At 39.4% G+C, this 26133-nt stretch overlaps 1 protein-coding gene across 6 annotated transcripts in view; it reads right to left on the bottom strand.

Moving 5' to 3' along the window:
• astn1 (astrotactin 1) overlaps positions 1-26133 on the bottom strand; it is a 418066-nt gene that overhangs the window by 289683 nt on the left and 102250 nt on the right. For 3 of the 6 annotated variants that reach the window (XM_074650205.1, XM_074650207.1, XM_074650203.1), the window contains 3 exons: positions 12607-12756; positions 10009-10158; positions 2661-2828 (listed from right to left, as the gene is read on the bottom strand). In XM_074650205.1, coding sequence (XP_074506306.1) covers positions 2661-2828; positions 10009-10158; positions 12607-12756 — 468 coding nt within the window. The remainder of the gene's footprint in view (positions 1-2660; positions 2829-10008; positions 10159-12606; positions 12757-26133) is intronic. The other 3 variants (XM_074650206.1, XM_074650208.1, XM_074650209.1) reach the window with 2 other exon arrangements.

Raw genomic sequence — 26133 nt, 5'->3', positions numbered from 1 at the left:
GTCCATCCTGGAGAATGTGGCTGACTTCTGAAACAAAGGTGCTACCCCTACCACTAAGCCGCTACACCTATGGCAACAGCAGCTATTGATATCTACAACAGTAGGCCTACAAGCCAATTGAGCCATGCAAACACCACAAAGCAAAGACTCACCGGACAGCCAAAAAGTAGAAAAACACTTATTGGAGGATGTTAAAGCTGTAAAACGTATTAGATTAGATAGCATACCAGAAAACATATAATTATACACAATCATTCAAGTTGACCAAGTACATGCATTTCTTTAAGAAAAACATTCTCCGCGAGTAAATTTGACAGCCATCTTGAAAATGGCCGCCAAATTGCAGTTCAAAATTGTTAAAACTATCAAAATAAGATCCAGCATGCTAGAAAACACATAATTTGACACCAAGATCACTCAAATTGACCAAGTAGATGAATTTCTATGAGAGAAACCATTAACGGCAGGTCAATTTGGCGGCCATCTTGAAAAATGGCCGCCGTCTTGGATTTTCAAGTGGCCGATCGTTTATATTTGCTAAGTGACCCCTCGGGAATCATCATGCCAAATTTGGTGCTTGTATCACTATTTGCACGATTTGACTGAAAAATGGATGTTAGCCGCTCCACTAAATCTTCTACCAAGATAATAGAGGCTTTTATGAGAAGAACAGTAATCAAACTATAATTGGGATGCCTTAACTGTGGTTGTGCTGTTTTCACATAATTGCCCAGTTACATCTATCAAACACGCAATTTCATTTTCCTCTGTAATTGCTTTTTATCATTATTGATATGTGTATTTAGTTTTAATGTTTTTTTCCTGTCACTGAATCTGTTGCTAAGACCTCATTGTGTTTTTTTGGGGGTTTTTTTTGCTGTGAAATGTACTGGACTGTTAGTCCTAGAGTAAACAATTTGATGGCTTTGATTCAAATTTGACTTAATATATTCAGGCAAAAACAATAACACCACAATTACACACTAGATGAAGGAGCTCCGACAAGTAGAGCACAGTTTGGCAAATTACTCCTTAACCTTTGCAAAATCTCAAATTATTTTCATTCTGCAGTAGCTCAAGACAAAAGCACTGCATACTTATCTGCTATAATTAACTCATTTTTTACTTCTTTTTTTTTCTAATTTCGCTCATAAAATCTATCCAGTTTAAACTGGATGGTGTACGCAGGCTTCCTGCTGTCACCCAGAGTACAAATGAAGTTGACAGTGGAGACATGCAAGCTAATTGATCCGCTCCGCAGACAGCTCCCCAGGGGAAAGTCAGGTCAAGTGCTCCAGACAATCTATTTTCCATTTCAGGCCCTACAGTGCGATGGAGCATGGTCACGGTCACACCTGTAAACAATCAAAGAAGCTCCTCCGTGCAGCCGCAGTGAGTGATAAACACTGCAAGTTCTGGTGGCCTTTTTCAGGACTGGGACTCCACAGAAGACAAGACCTGGAACATCCTCCTCTGTCTCCTACCACAGGAAGTTTACCATCCAATAACAACTAGTGAATAAGCAACAAAACTGTGCTCCGTAATGCTATCATCAAGCCAGTTTTGTACAAACAACTGCTTTCTTAAATTGTCCACTCGGTTGCACATTCAGCAAGACGGAGCTTCCCACTGTTCACTGAATTCTAAAATTAAAAACTGTCTGGCCTGATGGATAAACATTTTTTGGATAGACAGGGAGTTTATTTCTCCAATTAGAACAAACTCATTTGATGAACTGAACATGTGCAAATTCCAACGTATTCTCATACAACTGTTCGTATGACATCTTACGATCTGACATCCCTTTTCGTTTGTTTTCCTTCAAATGTCCAGCAACACATGTCGATTTCTGCTTGTCACATACATACAGTCCTTTCAAAATAAACTTCCATCTTCACAGGAAACAACTTCCTTAGGTTTAGGCAACAAAGCTACTTAGTTAGGTTTAGGAAAAGGTTGTGGTTTGGGTTAGAATAATTAAGTGGTTTTACTAAAGTACGTAACTTACGTGACAAATAAATCATTATTGACTTCTGGTTTCACACAGAAACCACCACCCATCTCCCCCAATCACCTCCCTATGCGGCACTATTTATATTTCCTGGTTTACGATTACGTTAATTACACACTAATTGATTTTGTGTGAAGTTTTCCGCATTCCCGCATCACATATTTGCATCGCACTGGTGAGAAACGGCTTTAAGTCTGAAGAAGTACACTTGTAAGTTGGGCTGATGATGGTCCTATAACCGTAATGTTCAGGACCTTCTTGTCATATTTTCTTAACATTTGGCCCATAATATAATAACCTAATTCTTTTTTTAACATTTCAAGAGCCTCTTCAAAGTTTGTTTTTTGGTCAGTGTCAATCAATGGCATATTTTCCTATGAATATGAAATATGATTTACAGGGTTAAACAAAGTTTAAATAACCTTTTTATAATAAAGTCCACCATTATCCACGATAATAAATATCTTTATGGATATAATTAATATGTTTAAGATGCCAAGGCTACTGCATGTTTACTTAAGATGGTGGAAGCGAGTCAAGCCAGAGGCAAGATCCTGTTAATTCCAACTAAAAATTAATGAGGTTTCCATGGTAACAATCCCAGTGCAACACAGAACTGCTTCTTGTTTACGCCGTGTCCTGAGCTCACCTGTCTCCGGGTCACACTGGTGCTCGCAGGGGTCCAGGAGGCGTCGTCCACACAGCTCGTTGAGCCAGGGCCCGCTGGCGTTCTGCTGGTAGTACAACAAGATCTGGGCCGGGTTCAGCCAGTCTGAGGCTTCCAGCTGGCTCCCCTGCAGCAAAATGAACCTCGATCCTGGAGGAGGGACGGAGGGATGAAAAGACACAGAGTTAGGGAAGGGTTGAAGAGTCAGAGGGAAGAGATGAGAGATGGACGGAGAGTTGAAGAGAAGAGGGAATGGGAAAGGAAGCAAAGGGATGTGGAGGGTGGAAGAACAGGACAGAAAGAGAGAGTTTAAGAAAGTTTTTAAAACTTATTTCTTACAGTCATTAAAATATGAAAAGAAAAAAGAACAAAGACTGTAAGACACAGTATTTTTTGGACCTTAATGCTACTAAAAATATTATATATCTATAGTATAATATTCAGCTGATTTAAAGAAATCCTTAAAAACCTTTCACCTTAAAAAATCCTTAATAACCTTTCAGCATATTGTAATTCAAGTGTTCTGAGAAAAAACTAGACTTCTGCACCTCCTAGCTCTGTTTTTAGGCTTTAATGTGACAGGAGACTTTAGCAAATCACAGGTCATTTCAGTTCCTATTGGCTGTTCATTCAACGGAGGCAGCTGTCAATCACTCGCAAACTCCGACCAAATGGTAGCGCTGATCAAATGTGAATCAATATTCTGGTACTGTAATGCCTTTTTCTCGCATAAAATGTTTTCAGAAACATCTTGTAGTGTACGGTTTAGCTATAAAATGAGAAAGTTTGCTCCGGCTGGTGGGCGGTGCTTGATTTTTTTCAGATCTTTTTTTTTCAAACTGTTTTTTCAGACTTATTTTTCAGGTCTTTTTTTCAGACTTTTTTTGTCCGACAATTTTCTGACTTTTTTTTCAATCTTTTTTTTCTGACATTTTTCTGATCTTTTTTTTCAGACTTTTTTTGTCCGACATTTTTCAAATATTTTTTTTCTGACATTTTTTCAGACTTTTTTTGTCCGACATTTTTCAAATATTTTTTTTCGGACATTTTTTTTGATCTTTTTTGTCGGACATTTTTTTCCAGACTTTTTTTCTGATCTTTTTTTCAGAGTTTTTTTTTCAGGCATTTTTCAGACATTTTTCAGATCTTTTTTTCAGACTTTTTTCTCATCTTTTTTTTCCTACTTTTTTTTTCAAATCTTTTTTTTCCTACTTTTTTTCGGAAATTTTTTCAGACATTTTTCAGGTCTTTTTTTCAGACTTTTTTTGTCCGACATTTTTCAAATCTTTTTTTTCTGACATTTTTTTAGATCTTTTTTTTCTGACATTTTTTTCAGACATTTTTCTGATCTTTTTTTTCAGACATTTTTCTGATCTTTTTTTTCAGATTTTTTTTGTCCTACATTTTTCAAATCTTTTTTTTCTGACATTTTTTTAGATCTTTTTTTTCTGACATTTTTTTCAGACATTTTTCTGATCTTTTTTTTCAGACTTTTTTTGTCCGACATTTTTCAAATCTTTTTTTTCTGACATTTTTTTAGATCTTTTTTTTCTGACATTTTTTTCAGACATTTTTCTGATCTTTTTTTTCAGACTTTTTTTGTCCGACATTTTTCAAATCTTTTTTTTCTGACATTTTTTTAGATCTTTTTTTTCAGACTTTTTTTCTGATCTTTTTTTTTCAGGCATTTTTCAAATCTTTTTTTTCAGACTTTTTTTTCAGACTTTTTTCTAATCTTTTTTTCCCTACTTTTTTTTCAAATCTTTTTTTTCCTAATTTTTTTTCTGAAATTTTCAGACATTTTTCTGATCTTTTTTTTCGGAAATTTTTTCAGACATTTTTCAGATCTTTTATTCAGACATTTTTCAGATCTTTTTTTCAGACTTTTTTTGTCCGACATTTTTCAGATCTTTTTTTTCGGACATTTTTTTAGATCTTTTTTTCGGACATTTTTCTGATCTTTTTTTTCAGACTTTTTTTTCGGACATTTTTTTAGATCTTTTTTTCGGACATTTTTCTGATCTTTTTTTTCAGACTTTTTTTTCGGACATTTTACAAACTTTCTCATTTTACAGCTAAATTCAGTACTTTAGAGGTGAGGAAAAACTTTCAAAATAAAACAGTTTGATAAAAACAGAAAATAAATATTAGAAAAAGGAAATATTAGCTGAGGACTTATTTGGCTTAAAGATGAAGCTGGACCTAAAAACATCACATTAAAAGCCTCAAACAACCTCATCAACTACTACGGTGTTATTTTGAAAAATCATTATTATGATTTAGTATCATTAAAGTAGGAGCTGAGATCCAGCCAAGACAACAAAGCTTGACGGCTAAGAAAATAAAACATAAAAATGTTCTAACCGTGTGAAACACTCTAATGAAACAATACCTTTAATAACCAAACTAACGCTGCTGTTGGTTATTATCAGTAACCACAGGCTGCCACTTTGTTGCCCCGCAGCCAAACACATGCACCAGGAGGAGGAGGAGGAGAGCAACGGTGAAGAAAATAGAGCTTTGAATTCTGTGTACACATTTCCCATGATGTTTGGATTAAAATGTGCAAGGATTAAAACGGTGAAGGTTCAGACGATGTGATAAATAAATAAATCACATGTTAGTGTACTTTGCGCAGCTTAGCACTGAAGGAGGGTCTTTGTTTGGCTGCGGGTTTTACTGATAAACCTTTCCTGCTTTGTCCTTTTCCTCTGGTGCAGAGGGGAATTGTGTTATGGACTTCTCTCCTTTTCATGTGTTTCTTGCTGAGCCAATGACTTTACATACGGTGCTTTTAATTCAGTTATGTTTAGGGTGATGGCGCACACAGATTAAATTAGCTACATGCCTCGGTGACTGTAACTGGATGATAACGTGGTTAAAGGAAGAAAGCCTGTAAGAAACTTTACTCCTCTAACTCTAAAACTTTTCAGACTGCTCTGAAGTTTCACCTAAAAAAACAAGAAGAATCAACAGCTAACTACAGGAATCCTACAAATTTTCCACTTCAAAATTCCAGATTTCCAGACTCAAATTTCCAGACATTTTGGTTGATTTTTCCAACCATATTTGACTTTGTGACTTAGTGCAGAGGATTCTATGACATGATCACAGGGCTTTTGCCTTTGCATGTGGCTTACAAATAAACAATTTAATCCTGAACACATTGGTTGTATAGTTACTGTATATGAATGGTGATGACACGGCAACAAAAAAAAAATCACAACCGCGAGCATGGTAAACGAGACGGGGTGAGTGTTTCAAGCTGAGGACAGTCGAGCCGGAAACAGGGAGCCCCGTCCCTCCCCGCAGGGGAGAGAGGGTGCAGCGAGGACCGACGGCCCCCGGGAAGCGGCAAGCCACCTTCACCCCGGGCCTTTCAGGTCACTGCACTCCACTGCGGAGGAAATGCGCCCGGCGAGGGGCGAGCCAGACCCCCCGTTGAGATGTGTAAAACTATTTGTGGTTCATTATGAAACTATGGCAGGGCTGCCACAGTCTAGGTAATTAATGGGAAACACTGCTGTGTTGATAAGCTGCATTATACTGTTGTTTAGTTTTCAATGTAAATTGCATTTGAGCAGTTGAGGTAAATTGTGGGTGTTATTCTGTTACTTTAATTGAAGGAAATGAGACGAGGACTGCATACATTAGTCGGATTTATCTGGAATTAGTACCAATTTAAAAGTTGATATTGAATTGTTGCATTAAATACACTTGAAGACTGCGTTATCACAGGCTTTGCAGCTTTAATACTTTACTGAAGTGTCTGGGAAATATCTCCTAAAGTCAGTTTGCAACTGCCTGGAAGAAGTACGTTTTTAAAAATATGCAATAATTTGAGATTCAACCAGCCAAAAAAGAAAAAAACAGCCACCTGGAGAGAGAGGCCTGTGGACACTGGACGTGCCAGGTGTCACTACAATACCCGACACTGAGTGTTATCCGCTGTGTGATCTGTGTAAATTAGCAGCAACACTCACTGACCAAAGCCCCCCGTCCGTCTGCAAACACGGGACGCACTGGGCATTTGCTAACCCGAGCATATTTAATGACTTCTTGGCAGGCTCTGTGTTCGTGCCCTAGTTAGTGCCATCCCCTTTGATGATCCCTTTAAAAATAGAGCACACACTGCAAACGGCCGGACACATCTTGTTTGTCTAATTGTGGGGAGTCATAAAACTGCTCGTAAAAACTTTCAAACTTACGACACCAATCAGCGATGTTTCTGCTTTTATGGCACATTTTATGTCCTGCAGCATTTAATGTCTTTTGGCAATCGGGGATACGCAATATTTAGATTTTTTGCATCATGAAATGGATTCTAATATGAAACAGAAATGTTTTGTGGATGCATCCAAAAAAAAGACTAACCTATAAAAAAAAACTGTATGTATTAGGATATGAAACTGGAGCCAACTTGACTCAGATATTCATCATCATCATCATCTCAAGTGTGGATCTCAAAGGAGGCCACGTATCCCTGAATGGACTTCCACAGCTAGAATAGGTGGAGTGGGCACCAGGTTTTAATAGCTCATTTAAGCACCAAAGCACTTCAGTCAGGGTCTGATTAGGGCTGTAATGCAGGAGTTTAGCAATATCACATGATATATTCATGAGCAGAAAATGTTTCATAACTGAAACACTAAAACAACGGAGAGAACAAACAAAAAAACGAGAAAAAACATTCAAGAAATAAGTCTGAATAAAAATCCAAGTCCTTGACATTTCAGTCACTCAGCGGCTCATAAAATGAGTTACAGGAAGAATCTTGAAAATACAAATTCCCCAGATGGTAGGCATTCTTCTTAGTGACTTATCTGGTGGGGGAAATACAATGACGGGCAGGTGAAAAGTAACAGAAAAAGATGACACAGTCTGACCAAGAAAGGTTTCTTCCATTGTTGTAATAATTTAATCGAAGACATCTTTCTAGGTCATTGTAACTCGTGTTTTTTCGCCACGCTAGCGACGTGGCTCCAGGGATGGCAATGCCAGTTGGTTGGTGAGTCTCTGCTTTGGTCCAAATTGAAACATCTCTTCTAACTATTGGATGAATTGTCATGAGACTTTGTATGTATACTCATGGTTCCCAGAGGATGAATCCTAATGACTTTGGTGACCTCCTGAATTTTCCTCTCGCACCACTGTGGGTGATTTTAAGTGAAATTTCTCAACAATTATTGGATGGATTGCCATGACATTTGGCACAATTATTCTGAGGTGATAACTTTGGTGACCTTGGGCCAACATCAGGTCAACATTTATATCTGGTCATAAACCAAATACCTACAATATTAAAGGTGCTAAACGTGAGACAGCATTTCTATTGCCTCCACACGGTTCTCAACATGGCGACAGCTGAGCCGGTGGCTCACAGCTAGCAGTGTTAACCTGGGGGGGTACTGGAGGGTGGGTGCCACGCTTCTGCGACCGCGCCGTCAGTTGGGACGGCGTTATCAGCTGTAACCGCCCTATGAGAGCAGCGCAGAGTGGGCGGCCGTGAGCGAGCAGGGCATGCTCACATGCACGAACATGCACTAAAAGGCACGGCCCGGCTATGTCAACAAAGCACAGAGAAGCTCTGATTACAATGCACACAGAGGGAGAGTGACTTCATTCTCTGCTCAGGTAGACATTACTCCTCTATATCTATACAGTAGTTCTTTGCTGCTATATTAATGCTCTGAATATCAAATAGAGCACCTTTAAAAGGGTCCTTCAGTTCCCACTCAGGTTAACACTGTTAGCTTTGTCAGCACTGTTGCTGTTGTTTTCACTGTTAGCGCTGTTAGCTGCGAGTCTCTGGCCCAGCCGCCGCCATTGTGAGAGCCGTGCGGAGGCAATAGATATGCTCTGAATATCGTATTGAGCAACTTTAACAACATTCCCATCTGCCTCAGCTGCCCTTTGTGTTCAGTGCAAATTAGCAAATGTTAGTATTGGCACTATAGGCATGTTAGGCAGCTAAAAGCTAAGTACAACCTCACGGAGCTGCTAGCATGGCTGTAGACTCTTGGCTTGTTCTTCCCTCTTCACCGGCCTGAAGGCATTTTTTCCCTCTTTATGAGTCGCTAAGAATGCCCAGCGTTCTCCGAGTTTGTATTGTCAACATCCTTCAAATTTTATGAGCCACTGAGTGACTGAAATGTTCAGGTCCTGGTAGATGGCCAGTGATAGTTTCAGATGTAATTTTGACATGTCCCAGACGAGACACAGATGGTAGTAGAAAACCTATTTCCACAAAATACAATTTGAGATGATAAACATTCCCCACATTTTTATTTTCGACTCCACGTGAGTCATAGAGAAAAGTTTGTCCTCTCCTTTGTTACAGTATATCTTGAATAGATGTTGTTATCCTGCGTAAACAGACTCCAGGTGATTACTTTCCCTGATTTGAAAGGCAAGGAGAGAGGTGTCACTCTACGTTTCTGTGCTTTTTCTTCACAGTATGTGAAGGCAGAACACATGTGCAGCTGTTGGCATTAATAGCTTCTTTCCCCCCGTGGTAGAAATCCAGATTTTCATCTGATTCGCCGTGACATCAAATCAAGCCTGATGAGATTGTGGAGACATTTATGGAAACATTCTAAATCGATCCCAGTTTTGTAATTCAACAGGCGGATTCGCCATCTTTCATCTCTCCTTTCAAAGTTCCCTCCTGGACGCCTCCCTGGAATTTTAATATCTCCCTGGCAGGCCGGCGTATACCACCGGAAAGCAGCGGCGCTCCGAATCAAATCAGACCTCGTGGATGATAGATGGGTGAGCCTAGTCACAGTCTATAATACATCTGGACTGCCGGTTCACTCCTGTGACAGCTGAAAAATGCCAATGAGCAAACCAGGAACCAGGGCTTGGCCCCCCGCGGTGCTGTGTTTTTTAGTTTTTTTCTGCAGGTGCTCCATTGAAATTCATTAGCGAGGTGGTTCAACATATCAGAAAGTACAAGGGGGGAAGAGTGATGGAGGGTTTTTGCGGCGGGTGGTCACCGCGACCTGGCCTCAATGTGCTGCGATGCTTTGAGGGCACATCTGTTGTGTGGTCTCACATGGGAAACCTGGCATTTACCTTTGTCTTTGAGAGAGCAAAAAGCACACCGGCAGCTCCGCCGCAAAAAAAGATGCAGGCACTCCGTTTGAGTGAAATAACGAGCTGTACTCCCGGGAGAGCGGCAGAAAAATGCCAGCTCAGCCCCCTGGGGCTTTGAGCGCCCACAGAGCTGTGTATGTGTGTGTGTGTGTGTGTGTGTGTGTGTGTGTGTGTGTGTGTGTGTGTGTGTGTGTGTGTGTGTCTAGAAAGGCTCCATGTGTTAAAGCCTTACCGTCAGCGATGAGGTGCTCTGGCACATGTAGGATTACCCGGACCGCGATGGTGCAGGACATGTGAGAGGAGTAAACCAGGCCGATCACGCAGCTGATGACACTGATCAAAGTCAGGGTGGTCTTATTGATGGGGCTCCGCGGGGAACCTGCTGCTGGAAACAAATGCACAGGGAGGGAAGCGGGGAGTGGTGGGAGAACAACAAACGATAGAGATGTGTGAAGCAATGAACGCTTTTTATTCCCCCTAAAACCCCCCCATCCGTACCGTAAACACACATGCCACACAAACACTTACACAGGAAGTCATTTTACAAACAAGCCAAAAAATGTGCTTAGAGCCCATGAAAAGGACCTTTGGATCAAAAACCCCACGCCTTTGGGAGGTTTAGACTCGGTGGCACAGAAATAAGGTTTTACCTTTGAAGGGGTTTAATATCCACGCTGGGATGTGGGGGGGAGGGAAGAGACACGGGCCTAAATAAAAGTGGTTCAGAGGTTGTTTTGCGCTCCCTCTCTGCCGGAGCGAGAACGCTTCCCTTATCTCTTTTACTCCAGAGTGCGACACAGAAAGTGTTAAAACATGACCCACAGTGAGCATGCATCCATGCACACACACACACACACACACATACACACACACACACACAAACACACACACACACACACACAAAATAAACCAGTGACCTTGAGTAAAGCCACTCACACTTTGTTAAAAGAGGTTGTTTTTTTTCACGAGCGAAATAACTCTAGATTACATTTTAAATTACTCTGGCAGAACTTCCTCATTCAAAAGCTGCCCGGAGGCGATCCTTTACACAAAAGCCAGAGTAGAAAGCTGACCTGTCGTATTATGTATAAAGCTACTTTATTCAATCAAATGACTTGCCCAGAAAAAAACTGGATGTGGGGCATAATTTCATCTTTTTTTTAAAAAATCCTTTTATTTTTATGACATGACAAAACTTTAAAATAACCATCATTTATAAATGGTAAATTGATAGTTAAATAAATGTAGTTAATAGTTATTTTACTGTTAACAAACCATGAAATTCTAATTAATAATGTTTACTAATTATTAGTAATGATATAATTTATGTTATTTTAACAGATTATTGTTACACATATTATAACATTTTATAAACCATATTATAAGTATTTGTTAATGATTACGAAATGATTTGTAAATCTTTAAGAAAATGTTTGTAACATACATAGATAGACCAAATATTTGTAACACTTGTTTATGGTCTATAAACATTATTTGGATTATAAAGTTGCAGTTGATGATTATTGTAGTTTGTTAAATGGTTAATAAATACTTTGTAAAGCACCTCTAAACATTATTTAGATAGATAGTTAATTCTTTGTCAATAGTTAATAACTGGTTTCTTGTCCGTCTATATAAGTATGTAACACATTTTTTCTTAAAGGTTTACAAATCATTTGGTAATCTCTAACAAATAATATATAAAATGTTAAAATGTGTGCAGTAATAAACTGGTAATAAATACTTTACTAATGTAATCAGAATGTAATTATTATTATCAGCTGTGATACGGTAAAACATTTATAAACTATTTATTTCAAATTACACAAACTAATTATAAAATAACAGAAATTATAGCATTACTAATAATTAACAAACATTATTAATTATCATTTAATTGTTTGTGAAACAGTAAAATAACGATTAACTAAGTTTAATTAACTATTAATTTAACATTTATAAATGATGGTTATTATAACCGAAAAAGGATCTCCAGTAGACATTTTGGCTATCATATAAAAAAGTGGAATATTTCAATATTCTCCCCCCCCCACTCTTCATCATTCCTCTGACTTGCAGAAATGCTTCTGTCACGCTTCATGAGTCATTCCTTTCCTCTGGATGCACTGTAAACAACATAGTTAGGGCAGCGCTGCAACCACTTTATTCTATTCTTGAGCCTCGCCGCTCTAATTAAAGGTGTTGGCTACACTTCTGGAGGCATCGCCGTGTTTGTGACACCTGTGCACATGACGCGCGAGTAATTGGCTCCGAGGCGTTGCGAAATCTTGTAACGCCATCTGACAGCAGCTATTAATTTGAAGGCATTGTGTCTTTATTTTTATTTTTTTCGCCCCGATGTCTCTCTTCCACACCCCATTACTGTACATCAAAAGCTACGAGGACATGGCATGCTGACAGATAAAGCGTGCTGCAACCACATCACTTTGACACATTTGCACAGGCTCCTCCTCGGAAATAATATTTGTAATATTATTTCAAAATGTTTTTTTCATGTCGTAATATGCGGATCGATATCAAAATATTCCAACCTCTGATCTCATCGTCTTGTTTGGTTTCAGTCAACAAGATTGTATGCAGATGCACTGAGATCAGCGTCACATGCTCACAAGTACAGACACAGCACACTGTACACACAAAGTTCCACGTAGTTCCTTTAGGAGTGAAAATCACGAGCACACACACAGAACACTGGAGCCATCCATCTGCTATATGCACTGCAAAGGTCACTTGTCATGCGTCATGGCGATGGCAATGCCATCAGACGGCGGGATAAACTGTCTGTTATAGGTGTAAGAGTCCTCCTTACCCCCTGAGCCCCACGCGCTGTTGGCGTTACCATTTCTCATACCTCGACTCCGGCGGCGACTGCGGTTTGGGTCGGTGTAAAAGGCCAGCTGAGGCTCGCTGTCTGCCTCCGTTCCAGAATCCCCGTCAGGGTTCAAGAAAGTTGAACCCGCTGTTGGATTCACACATGAAAAAAAAATAAAATAAAAGATACACCTACAATGAGAAAAAAAAAGGTTCTGGACCAACGGTGGGGGGATTTTGTCCTCGAGATGGCCTCGGAGAAGATGTCAGGGAAAGGGCAGCCAGAGGCAAAGACTCAGTGTGGAGACAGATCAGAGCAGAGAAAGTTTTCTTCAATCAATAATTGAAATGTAGGTTAATGGAGATGGAAGCCAAGCAGAATGTTAACCTTATCATATATTAAAGAAAAGCTTGAAAACAACTTTTTCTCCCCCCCGTGAGCACATACTGGTTTAACTTTAGCTTTTACTATTTTAATATTATAGATCCTCAGATTGGACTAAAAGAAAAACTGCTGCGTCGTCTTCATAGGAAATGAAGACAGACAAAATTTCCCAGTGGGGCTGACCCCAATGCTTCGACCGTTGCCATGGTAATCAGCCTCCAAATCAGTATTCAAATGCTTAGTTTTTTTGTTTATTTGGAAATATATAAGTATGTAGTAACAATTTCTAAATAGCCCATGAAATATGGAATAATCAATATCAAAAGCAATAAAGGAATAATAATAATAATGCATACGTAATGTTCGTAACTAGGGCTGCCCCCCCTCTTAGTCGATTGTTCGACTAATCTGTTGTTTTGGTCTTAGTCGACTAAGATTTCTTTTGACGATTTGTCCTTTTTTTATGCTTTTTTCATGCTGAATGACTTATTTCCAAGAATCTTATGAGCACATCTCTGGTAAACACCAGATTTAACGCGATGCTTTTGTGTGATTATTTGTGGAATAACTCAGTTTTACAGACCTGTCGATTAAATCAACTAAACTATTAGTCAACAGAATCCAATTAGTGTTAGTTGACCAAGAATTTCTTTGATGAAGGACAGCCCTAAACGTAACACACTTAACTTGCGTACGTAACTTAAGCTACGTAACAGGTGTACGTAAACCTAACCAAGTAGTTTTGTTTTGATTCACAATGTCAACCACGTCTTTAAAACGGCGACTGTTTCACAATGAGCAAGTAGGTGCAGTTTGCCCCGTCTGAAGCATTATAATGGTAGTGATAATGCTGATAACAGCCACTTTATCTTTTACAACTTTGATTGTAATTGTAAATAGTCAATTTCACTACTTTTCTGTGTTTTTAGTGAAATATTGAAGGCTACTGCCGCCTATTTCATACAGTCCTGCATCAAAAAAGAAAAGGGTTCAGAAAAAAAAAAAAAAACATTTAAAATGTTTCCCTATCTTATAATGACTTTTCCCCATTTCTGGTTCAGCTGTGGAAGAGCAGTTCTGAAAAACTGATTTCTCATAAATGTGCTTGTTGCTTCTTCCCGTCTTTGACAAAACGGTCACGCTGCTTTCAAAATGCTGTTTTATTGCAACTTTAAGAAGTAATACAAATCAGATTCAGCATGTAGGACGGCACCCACGTTTATATACCACCGACAGTTTGTTGTCACAGATCAATAACAATGCACTGTGAATCGGTAACAGTGTCATATTAAGTGTTTGGTACTTGTCCCTGGAGTTTCCATGGAAACACAGGTCCTGCTCCTCTTGATATAGAAATCTATCTAAGCAATTAGGAGTGTATCAGATACTGTGTACTTATAAAGATGTGCAGTATTAACAGCTAATGACCTTTAATATACACAAACTGAGAAATATGTCAATATCAATGTACTTCTCTTTACAAGATTTAATACATAAAAAAGCTTTAAATAGGAGCGCTGTACAGTCTGTTTGTTAAAGTCTAATGACAAGCTTCACCCTCTTACGCTTTTAAACTTCCAACTTCTCTGTCTGATTTATCATCATATTATGATGTTGATCTTGAGGTCAATCAGCCTCTCAGTCTCTATTTGTTCTACAGTATGTCTCTCCACCCATTTTGAATGTTATCAGATGACTGAATGGCCGTTATCAGTGGTTATCACTACCATTCTAACGCTTCAGCGGCAGTTCACATGCCACATCTTTCCATTGATGTCAATGTAGCACTCAAATACAAGAGCAGGTTTTGGTTGCTTAGTAACGGCAGGCGCGACAGGAGCGCAACCTCCAGAGCACATTGACTAAAGGGATGAAAGCGGCACGGCTGGCGTTTTCCACGTGTTTTAGACGCCACACGTGTACGGCCCCCTCGGAGGGGCCAAACTGCACATGTGTGAAAGTGAAACTTAACTTTGTGAAATTAAAACAAGACAACTACAGGTTTAGGCAACAAAACTACTTGGTTAGGTTTAGGAATGATCGTGGTTCGGGTTAAAATAAGTATGCTTGTTTTGTAACTTAGTCTACGTAACATTGTTAGTTAAAGTCCAGTGTGTAGGATCTGGTGGTATCTAGCGGTGAGGTGAGGAGATTGCAACCAACTGAAGCCTCTCCTGTGTGCCAAGCGTGATGGAGAACTATTGTGGCCGACGTAAAAACGCGAACGGCCCTTTCTCGAGCCATTTGTTGTCAGAGTAGCATAGGTCATTTGGAGCAGAGCCAGTGTGTAGAATGTGTTTGTACGTGGGAAGTGAGTGATGAAGCAAGAGAGAGAGTGGCGGTGACGAGAGCAAGTAACGTTATCGACTCCATCCCAAACAGGAAAAGTTAACAGAGTTTGATTTGTCCGTTCTGGGCTACTGTAGAAACATGGCGGTGCAACACGGCAGACTCTGTGAAGAGGACCCGCTCCCTATGTAGATATAAACAGTTCATTCTAAGCTAACGAAAACACAACGATTCTTATTTTCAGGTGATTATACAATAATGAAAATATTAATATTATATTCCATTTTGGCCAATAGATCCCCTAATTATTGCTAACACTGGTCCTTTAAGTTACGTAACAAAAGTACGTAAGTACAATTAAGTCAATGTTGACTTTTGGTTTCATGTGGGACACAAAGAGCGGTCTCCCAGGTTAAAGTCCTGTGTTTGTTAGACAATTTAACATGTAAAGGGTAAATGACATTTGGGATGGCTGCGAAAGTGAATCCATTGGTGGATGACATACATACATACAGTATGCAAGATGATAAAACATGAAAACTAAATAAACAGCTAAACAAGTACAACACATATTTGGCTGTGGTCTTTTGCTGGATGATACCAACGTGATTTTTTGTGTTTTTCATGTTGCCATTCGTGAAACAATGCCAATATTCAAGCCTTCCTGAACAACAGGAAAGGAAGGATGCAAAAAAAATTAGGGGAATGCACAGCTTTGTTTGGGAAGATAATCCTACTCACACAACGTAATCGCTCTCCGTTTTGCATTCGGACGAGATAGTAAACGTCCCTCTGTTGCTTCAGAGTAGGAGGCGGAGTGAATGGAGCCTGACTGGTCTGTCATTTAAAGCCACAATATGATCTTAAAGATGACGTACAAAAGCCCGCTCTTACAATACAATATGTCCGTAATGCATTTCAGCCGGGTGTGTTTTAGCGGAGGCATTAGCTATATTTAGAGGGCATGTATTGAAGCTTGTCTTACAAGTGTTAGCGGATTGTGGATCACAAAGTGAGGGGTGGGGGAATCCATCAAAGCAGCAAAGATTTGCTGCCTCAGCGGGATGTGTGTGAACTGAAACAAAATTCACGCTAACGTTGCTCAGTGACACGAGCTTTAACAATCCCCAACCAAGACGCAGCGTTTGATTAAACTAGAAAAAAATCCCTCTGAACAAAAAAAAATGGGGGAGTGAAAACACTGTTGGCAGCAATGTCAATGTGACAAACTGAGAAGGACTTTTCCATGACAGCAGCTTCATCAGCTTTTCATATTATTGGCTTTAGAACAATATGCACTGAAGATATGAATGCTTAGTGTAAATATTATTGGCAGCCGTGACTATCTGACGGCGCAGATGTTGCCGTTGCTTTGCTTCACAAGTGGGAAGGGCCTTTTTCTGATGACACCATTGTTTCGGCAGCATTTCACACGACTGATTTAATAATAAAGCAATATTCACTGCACAATTTCCCCACAGAAATGTTTACTGGCAGGGAACAAAGTCCTCTGGAACATTATTCAGTGTGCTATTAAAACACTGCTGTGAAATGAAGACAGATAAAACCTCCGTGCAGCGATTGGGGAGGAAGAGAGAGCTACTTCTTCAAACATACAATATGTTCTAATAACTACAAAATAAGAACAAATAGGTAGACTTTAGTTAACCCTGAGGCCTCAGGGACATGTTTGGCTTTTAAATTTTTTTGATCATTTTGGCTGTGTTAATGCAGGTGGCACCGATTTTGGCAAAGGTTTGAGTAGAATTTGGAAGTTCAACAAGATGTCACAAGTCTAAAATAAACTGTGTAGCTAGACTCTTAGCTGTGACCTTGAATTCTTGAAGAAAACTTGCACGCCTCCACGGTGAACGAAGAATACAAAAACAGAGAAAAGTCTTGATGAAATGAAATAAACGGGAGCCAGGTTTAACAACAGCAAAACAACATCTGTTCACAAACTTTCACTGAACTCGTGCAGTATAATCCAAGTCTGATCTATCCAGTCGTATGCTCACTACTCACACGTGCATTTTCGCTAAAACAGGCTAACACTAGCAGGTGCGCTGCTCGTCCGTGCGAGTCCAGAAGTAGTCCCTTAAAAAGCTAACCTATAGATGACTTTTTTTTTGCAGGAAATGATCAGTTTTCACTATACTTTTTCGTTTTTGACAGGTAATGTGCTGGCTGATCTGCAGCCAGCTGTACGGATAAATTACCTAATAAACTCGTACATGTACAATATATATTCTGTTTGGACCATTTTAGTGCAAGCTGAAAAGGTGAGCCACTTTGTCTGAAAAGGCCTTGTCTCTGCAAAAGGATTTTGCACATTGTGCAAGTAAGTGCAAGATTGGATGTTCTTCCATCTTTGTTGTTCATGAACAAAATCTATATTTCTTACATATTTTCCTTTCATAGATTGGAGCATTTTGGTCTTTCTGAGCCAGCAATAGAAACATGTACTAAGAATTGTACAATTGTTGTATGCCAATGACAAATTGTTATTTCCCAATAAATTCAAGGGTCAACTACTTCAGAGAATGTAGCCTATGACGATGTAGCCTTCAGAAGACAGACAGCCAATGTGCTAAGCCTGCTGCTCCTCTGCAAATAAGACTCTCTGGTTTTACGGGGAACACATCATAATGTTGTGTTCTAATCAAACTGGACAGCCAAAATGTTCAAAGTTTAAAACCAGCAGTTTGTTCTCAAATGGCAAACCAAATGGTGAATATAAGAGCAAGATCCAGCTCTACGCTACCTGTTTAAAATACAAGTTGACCAATGACCACCAAAACTAAAAACAACTGGTAAACAGGATTTGGTCCCATATTCCCAACCTTTATTTGTATGGATTGTGGGATACCGAGGGTGACAAGGAGTAGTTGTGTCTAAGGGGCACAGCTCTTGGCCGCATTTGAATGAGATTTTGAAATAGGACTCAGTCAGTTCAAATATATTCACTGAAGAAATACGGACTTCAAAGTAGGCGGCCCTGATTTGGGACACAGATTGTGTAAGAGTGTGTCCCCTATACTGAGTGGGCCCGGCGAGAGTTGAAGGAATTAACCGAGCTGAAGAACTCCGAGGCAAAAATGTCACAGCAACAAACATGGATATTAAAAAATATCAGCCGGTATTAAGAAACTGTCACATCCAGGCAGGATCGATGACAGGAGCTCAGAAATGCCATTTATAAAACTGTCAATTTTGTGTAAGTCTATAGGCAAATAAAACAATAATTGCACTGAAATGATTTAACATTTTATTTATTGATTACTCTACTATGATTCTTCTATTTCTTTGATTAATGTTTAAATTGTTTAATCAAGAAAATGTCAAAAAATAGTGGAACATTTATTTTGTACAGCCCATGGTGACACATGTTGACTTTAGTGAGCCCCTCATCATGAAAGATAGAAAGAAAGAAAGAAAGGAAGAAAGAAAGAAAGAAAGAAACAAGGAAAGAAAGAAAGAAAAAAGAAAGAAAGAAAGAAAGAAAGAAAGAAAGAAAGATAGAAAGAAGGAAGGAAAGAAAGAGAAAGATCGTGAAAGTCCTCAGGATTTATCCTCTGGGGACCATCTGGACCAAATTTAATGGTAATTTATCCAATAGCTGTCAAGGCATTTCACTATAAACGGAAAAATCAACCTCATAGCGATAGAGAAATAGTAAACGTTCAAGGCACTTTAAAAATGTAAAAAAAAAAAGGTAAATTTAAAAGCAAAATGATAATCATTACATTTACTTGTGTCATTTCCCCTTTTATTTATATATATATATATATATATATATATATAATCGATTTCCTTTTATAAATATTATAATATATACATACATTTGCATAAAGCAAGCCTATTTGCCCACTCCCATGTTGATAAGAGTATTAAATACTTGAAGAATCCCCCTTTAAGGTACATTTTGAACAGATACAATATGTGTGATTAATATGCGATTAATTGCGATCAACTATGGACAATCATTTAATTAATCGCGATTAAATATTTTAATCAATTGACAGCCCTAGTTTTAAATAATACATCAAGTGCAAATGATGACATTAGCACATCAACCATGAAGGTTTACTACATAGTTTGAACATGTAATGAAATTAGATGCTTTCCATTGTATCACAGGACTCACAGGTTCAGCTTAGTGCTCGTTCAGTTTCATCATAGGAGCAGCGATGTCTACTATTACCTTCAACATTGCTACTACAGAATGGCACTTGAAATATAAAGCTGTGTCCCTGCCTGGCTTACAGAGGAGAATAAAAGTGCCTCCTGAGGAATTAAGGCTAAATCTCACACAGCAGGTATTCGTCAGCCTTCACTATTAAACCGGAGCCAAAAGGTGCTGCGCTCGCTGCTTCTGTGAAAACAAGACGGGCCCCTCTAAGTATTCACTGCATGATGTTCACCCGCAACTCAGCATGCACAAGTACCTCTTATAAACCCCGAAAAAAAGTTATTATGTCCAGTGCTCCACATCTCTATAAATATGGAAGGGTGCTAGAGTTGAGTGAGAGAAGGAGGTAATGACACCAGAATGACAAGCAGTCACGACACATAAACAACCAATTCAACAGGATGTGGATGCCACAGCAATAACTGCACGGATATCAAGAATCGCATGTGAAATCAACAATTTGTAACAGAAATACAACAATTACCAGCAAGATTAATGGAGAAAGCAAGCAAGTAGTTAACTACAGATTGCTGCATATGCTATACTTTGTACAATTTACTTTTTATATTATTTCCTTGGCTTTTTTTAATATCCAAAAATTAGCAAGTTGATCAAGCAAAAATGTTTTAAAGGAAAAGTTTTCATACTAATTTGTGCAAAGCAAACTGCATTAAATCCAAGAGACTGCATTATTGTTTTCTGAAACAACATTCAATGTAGCATCATAACTCATAGAACGGGTATCTAAGGGAGGACAGACCGTTGCTATGGGCACAGTACTGATGTCGGACTCTGGCGGACCATTTTTGTGTCAAAATATAGATTTTTTCAGTAAGTAGCCGTGTAATATGCGGGATAATGTACAGCTAGCGGGTCATTGTTGTGAAAGAATCCCCTAACAGGCCATTGATAATTAACAAAAAAGTTTTCACAACACTAATTAACCAAGTGTTCTGTTAAATTGTGCACAAAAATACACAACAATAATGGAGGAGCACAATTTGGTAAGCAACTCACTTCGTCTTGCTGGAGAGAATATACACCGATCAGCCATAACATTATGACCACCTGCCTAATATGTAGTAGGTCCCCCTTTTGCCGCCAAAACAGCCCTGACTCGTCGAGGCATGGACTCCACTAGACCTCTGAAGGTCTGCTGTGGTATCTGGCACCAAGCCGTCAGTAGCAGATCCTTTAAGTCCTGTAAGTTGCGAGGTGGGGCCTCCGTGGATCGGACTTGTTTGTCCAGCACATCCCACAGATGCTCGATTGGATCGAGATCTGGAGAATTTGGAGGTCAAGTCAACACCTTGAACTTGTTGCCATCCACGTGATGTAAAAGAAAACGTGATTCATCAGACCGGGCCACCTTCTTCCATTGCTCCGTGGTCCAGTTCTGATGCTCACGTGCCCACTGTAGGCGCTTTTGGAGGTGGACACGGGTCAGCAACGGGCACCCTGACCGGTCCGCGGCTACGCAGCCCCATACGCAACAAACTGCGATGCACTGTGTGGTCTGACACCTTTCTATCAGAACCAACATCAAGTTTTTCAGAAATTTGAGCTCCAGTAGCTCTTCTGTTTGATCGGACAACACGGGCCAGCCTTCGCTCCCCACGTGCATCAATGAGCCTCGGGTCTGACCCTGTCGCCGGTTCACCGCTTTTCCTTCCTTGGACCACTTTTGGTAGGTCCTGACCACTGCAGACCGGGAACATCCCACAAGAGCTGCAGTATTGGAGATGCTCTGACCCAGTCGTCCAGCCGTCACAATTTGGCCCTTGTCAAAGTCGCTCACATCCTTACGCTGGCCCATTTTTTCTGCTTCCATCACAAAGTTCAAAGTTCAAAATGTTCACTTGCTGTCTAATATTTCCCCCCCACTGCCAGGTAACATTGTAACGAGATAATCAATGTTATTCACTTCACCTGTCAGTGGTCATAATGTTATGGCTGATTGGTGTATATACTGTACAAATGTTCTAGTCAAGGCTACCACCTGTGTTTCATAACAGTACATCTTAGGATTGAAAGAACTGGTGAACATCTGAGCAGCGAGACAATCAAACCGAAACCAAAAGAAAACATATTTTCCTCGTAGAGCTTACAATAATGATTTGGCAGCTTCCTTCACTCTTTGTTTTAATTAACTATCAGGAGTGTGAAAAGATTCTGCAGTACAATATGTGACAATATTCACGGCTTTCCATCTAGTCACCAAACAACTGTGGCTGGGTGTTAAAACAAGGAGGGCGGGGGGGTCTAGACAGAGACAGCATTGCTTCACTAGCGCTGTCTCCTAGAAGACATCAAGAGGCATACAATGCTGTAAATTAAACCAAAATAAACATATCTTGTATATATTCTCTAAATCCAGCATATTTCTGTCATAGTAACTCACTGGAACATGTAGATATTTTGACACATTCCCATATTCTCAGATTTCACCCTTCACTATAATTGTAGGATGTTATTTCAGGACCATACAAGTTGGCAAATATTTGTAAAATATCAGCAATATGAAACCGTGGGTGGGTGTGGTAAGTTCGCAAACAAAGAACCATTGTCTGAGCTTTAGAGGCTGAAGACAAGACAATATTTTTCTGAGATTTGTTGTCATGCCAATAACGGTTACTGCTGAGGCTGTAACGCAGTACGAATAATCAACCCAAAATAAAAACTGTCTCCCTTGTTGAAAAATGTAACCCTGAGTTTGAGCAGTGCTGATTTGAGCATTGTTTGATAAAAGAAAAGAGTTTTGTACAAGAGACAATAGAGGAGAAAATGGAAAAGAGAACCTACACAAAGGAGAGACGACTAACTACATGAGATGAGAGATGAATTTCAAGGTCTCTCAGCATCGCAGGTGGTACTTGTTGCCTCCGTCTCAGAGAAAATGTAAGTCATCTTCCTTATACGGTGTCAGCGGAACATCTTTAAGTATTCTATTGACTTCGAGATTAAAAAATACAAAACAAAGACAACGGGAGTAAAAGTTGTATTTTCCATGGAGTAATGGAATAAAAAAGACAATTTGAATGTAAAGATGAAATGATTTTTACTTACTTTACTTTTAATAAACTTTGTGGAATTGGTCCACTTTCCATTTTTAAGCAGCAAAAGTATTTCAGTTGTTGCGTGACAGGCTTCTAATTTAAATCCACACGCCTGAAGTATTTGAGATTGGTAATAACATGGGTCAATAGCAGAACATCCCCAATGTTATCCTGGGAAAAAGACACACAGTTGCACTTGTTATAGCAGCAAAAGCACAGGTGTAACTAATTACATTAATGACATTCCCCGTTAGGTTTACCAGTTTCAGGGCCCTGCTATTGTGTGTGCTTTAATGGGAATTAGGACAGAGCCATTGTTGTTAGGTAAAAATGGGCGCTGTGAAAAATGCTGTTTCTATAAACAACTCACTTGTTGGCAGCATTTGCATCCAATAAAATACCTATAATGACATCAATAACAGTCTTCCTCAACAGCTTAGCCACAATTATTCAGAGCGCAGCACAAAACCATTAAACAGACGTTAGCATATGACCAACACTAAACCCATAACATACAAGGATACCACAGAGCCACGTGTGCAAATACATGTAATATCCATCAAATAACTCTCACTAAGATGGGGCTCAGAGGAGAATAGAAGCATCTACACATAGCTGACGTTACAACAGCCCGTTTGATGAGCTTTTATGGGGTCTTGCTCTTCTGATGGCTTTCATTTATTCTGCCGTTATATTGGTTCCTTAATATGCCCATGTGTTGGTGTTAGCATGTTTCGTTCTATCACATTAGCAAAAACATAAGCATTAGGAAAAATACCAACCTTCCAGCATATTGTAATTCAAGTGTTCTGAGAGATAACTAGACTTCTGCACCTCCTCATGGCTCTGTTTTCAGGCTTTAAAGAATCTAGTCCGTGACGGGAGACTTTGGCCAATCACAGGTCATTTCAGAGAGAGAGCATTCCTATTGGCTGTTCATTCAACAGAGGCAGCTGTCAATCACAGTTTGCGAGTGATTGACAGCTGCTCAGAGATGGCAAGGCTCCAGCTCGGCTATGATTGGTTGTTTTCCTCCGGTCTGTGAAATCTTGCAGATGCCGTTAGGAGCACCGGAGGACACAGAGGTACATGCTTTATTTCAGATTACCTGTCTCAGGCACTACTGTCAGGATATAGTGAGTATAGTTTTATAAAAATAACTTTTTTTTTTAATCATATTTGCTCCATTTCTACCCACTGCTGCTTTGATTTTCACACAAACGTCAAATTTCACACTAAGCTGTGAAAAAAAAGGAAGCAGCACTTCACAAAGGAAATAGAGATTCACTCTCAAATACAAGGGTGGGATTTAAATTACAGGAGGAGCAGCGAGTTCACAGAAAAACTGCAGTAATTACGCCTGTAATTATTACTGGGGTTGGGGGTGAATTATTGCCCACATATTAACATCACTGACCAGCAAAAAGGGATGTTTAAATCACCCCACCTTGCCTAGAGAAATAAATCCTGGGCTTTAGTTAGGCAACCTTTGTTATAAGTACAATAGCTCTAACATAACATTAACCTTATTCACTAATTTGGACATCATTACCGTCATTATATCGTACGGTCTGCAACTAATTAGGAATAAATTATACTGCTGCCTGCTCAATAATAATCATGAAATACTGATGTGGGTCTGCAGGCCTGCGGGGCCTCTCCCTTCACTCCCTCTGACATTGCTTTCTCCCATTTGGCAACTGCTACTTTTAGTTGCTTTAGATGTAACACCGGAGCCCATTAAATGTGCTGACATATGGAGTGAAGAGAGGCACATGGGCATCTTCAGCAAAAAGGGAAAAGAGTCATTACCTTACCTGCCTCCTCCTCACACATGCACAGAAAGTTGTCCGCTGAGGAACACAATAGCTCTGCCTGTGCATATTTTATGACAAAGATGAAAACAGTTGACTGGAAACACCGACAACAGCGACTCAAAACTGCATGGCGCACATCTAATTGCCTGCTTAGACAGCCTCATTCCGATGCAGCTGGCTTTGGAGAATACTAACCTGTACGGGGAAGCATTGGAAGATTTCAAAAGTGGCGTGCGTGCGCGTGTTAGTTGAGTGCATTAGGAAGCAAATCCTTCTACTCTCATATACCAAGCTGACACAACTGATATGACAATTATAATGAGTGTGTGCGGTTTTCTTCAGTTACTTTCTGGTATCACATTCTGCATTCCTGCAGCCAAAATGAAGAAATTAAGCTGAATTAATTAGGAGACCTTTTCTGTTTTCTTCTGAGTGTTGTATTGCTGCTTGAAGCTTTCCTCGAGAACCGTTCATACAAACAACTTCACACTCGACGCTGCGCTTCAGCAATACACCTGCCATGACATAATTTCGTCTCACACCCAAGTCGCGGCTACACACGGTCACAAATGCCGGTGAAATACACTCCGGTTCACGGGAAAGAAGACTTTACCGTTATTCGAGGTAGGTAACCTTGGCCTAGGGGCCCAACTTAAGATCTTTAGATATTAAAAATATCGAATTGTGTTACTATTCTGTCTCATTGTACCCTAAAATAACTCACAAAAGGCCCCATAAGAACACAACAATATGCAACTCAACTCAACTGTAAAGCTACTATTTAAATACTGTGTCTACTTCTACTTCAGAGGAAAACATTGTAGTACTACATTTACCTGACAGAGACATGTTACTGCTTATTTTGCAGATTCAGGTTTAACTCAGAAAAATAACTATTAAAATATGATGCATTATTATTCAGTAAACCAAGGACAGAGTGTCAATATGAGCTTGTACATAGTATCTTTTCAAAATAAACTTCCATTTTCACAGGAAATGCAAAATGGTTAGATTAAATTAAAAATGTAATTCTTCGTAATTTACAAAGCCAGTTATTTTTTATATCTAAATTGCTCAAGAATTCACATAAATAAAAAAACAGAAAAAATAAAAATGCATAATTTCAATAAGCAGTTATGTTTAAATATCACAACGGCAATAACGACACAGCATCAGGTGGAGACAAACGTGTTTTTCCACCGTTAGCTAGATAACGTTCCCTCAGATGCAGTGATACAAAATGGATAGATTTTTTAAACCAAAAAAAAGGGGATGTGGGAGACCAACCCTGCATCAGTAAAAGCTCCAAAGCATGAGTTGAGGAAATATTACCCTGAACACATTTGGATTCACAATGGCAGGCAAGCGATGCTGAGCCGAAAGCACAGTGTGTTGAATGTGGTGAAGTCCTGTCAAATGAGGTGCTAAAACCATCGGAGCTCCGGAGACACTTAGACACAAAGCACCTCGGATGTGCTGGGAAGCCACAAGAATATTACCCGAGGAAACGAGACGGGCTTCAGGCACAACAGAAAGTCATCACAATATTAATAACAACTCAGTGAAAAGCTACTTTGAAAGATAGCTATTTGGTAAATTACAGCAGATGTGTACACATATGTACACACACTGTATCGGTTGTACATTGTCTATGAACAAATTAATTTGAACATTTCTCAGTCATAGTGTGAACTGTAATATTTTCTCATAGAGCATGCCTTGGTGTTTGAGCTTTTTTTTGAGCCCATCTCTTGCTATTAAAGCAGAAGCATGAACTACATTTGAG

This window comes from Sebastes fasciatus, chromosome 11 (genome assembly GCF_043250625.1).
Source record: "Sebastes fasciatus isolate fSebFas1 chromosome 11, fSebFas1.pri, whole genome shotgun sequence".
Lineage (NCBI taxonomy): Eukaryota > Metazoa > Chordata > Actinopteri > Perciformes > Sebastidae > Sebastes > Sebastes fasciatus.
Note: the sequence above shows the minus strand (reverse complement) of the source record. Positions and strands in the feature narration are given on the sequence as shown.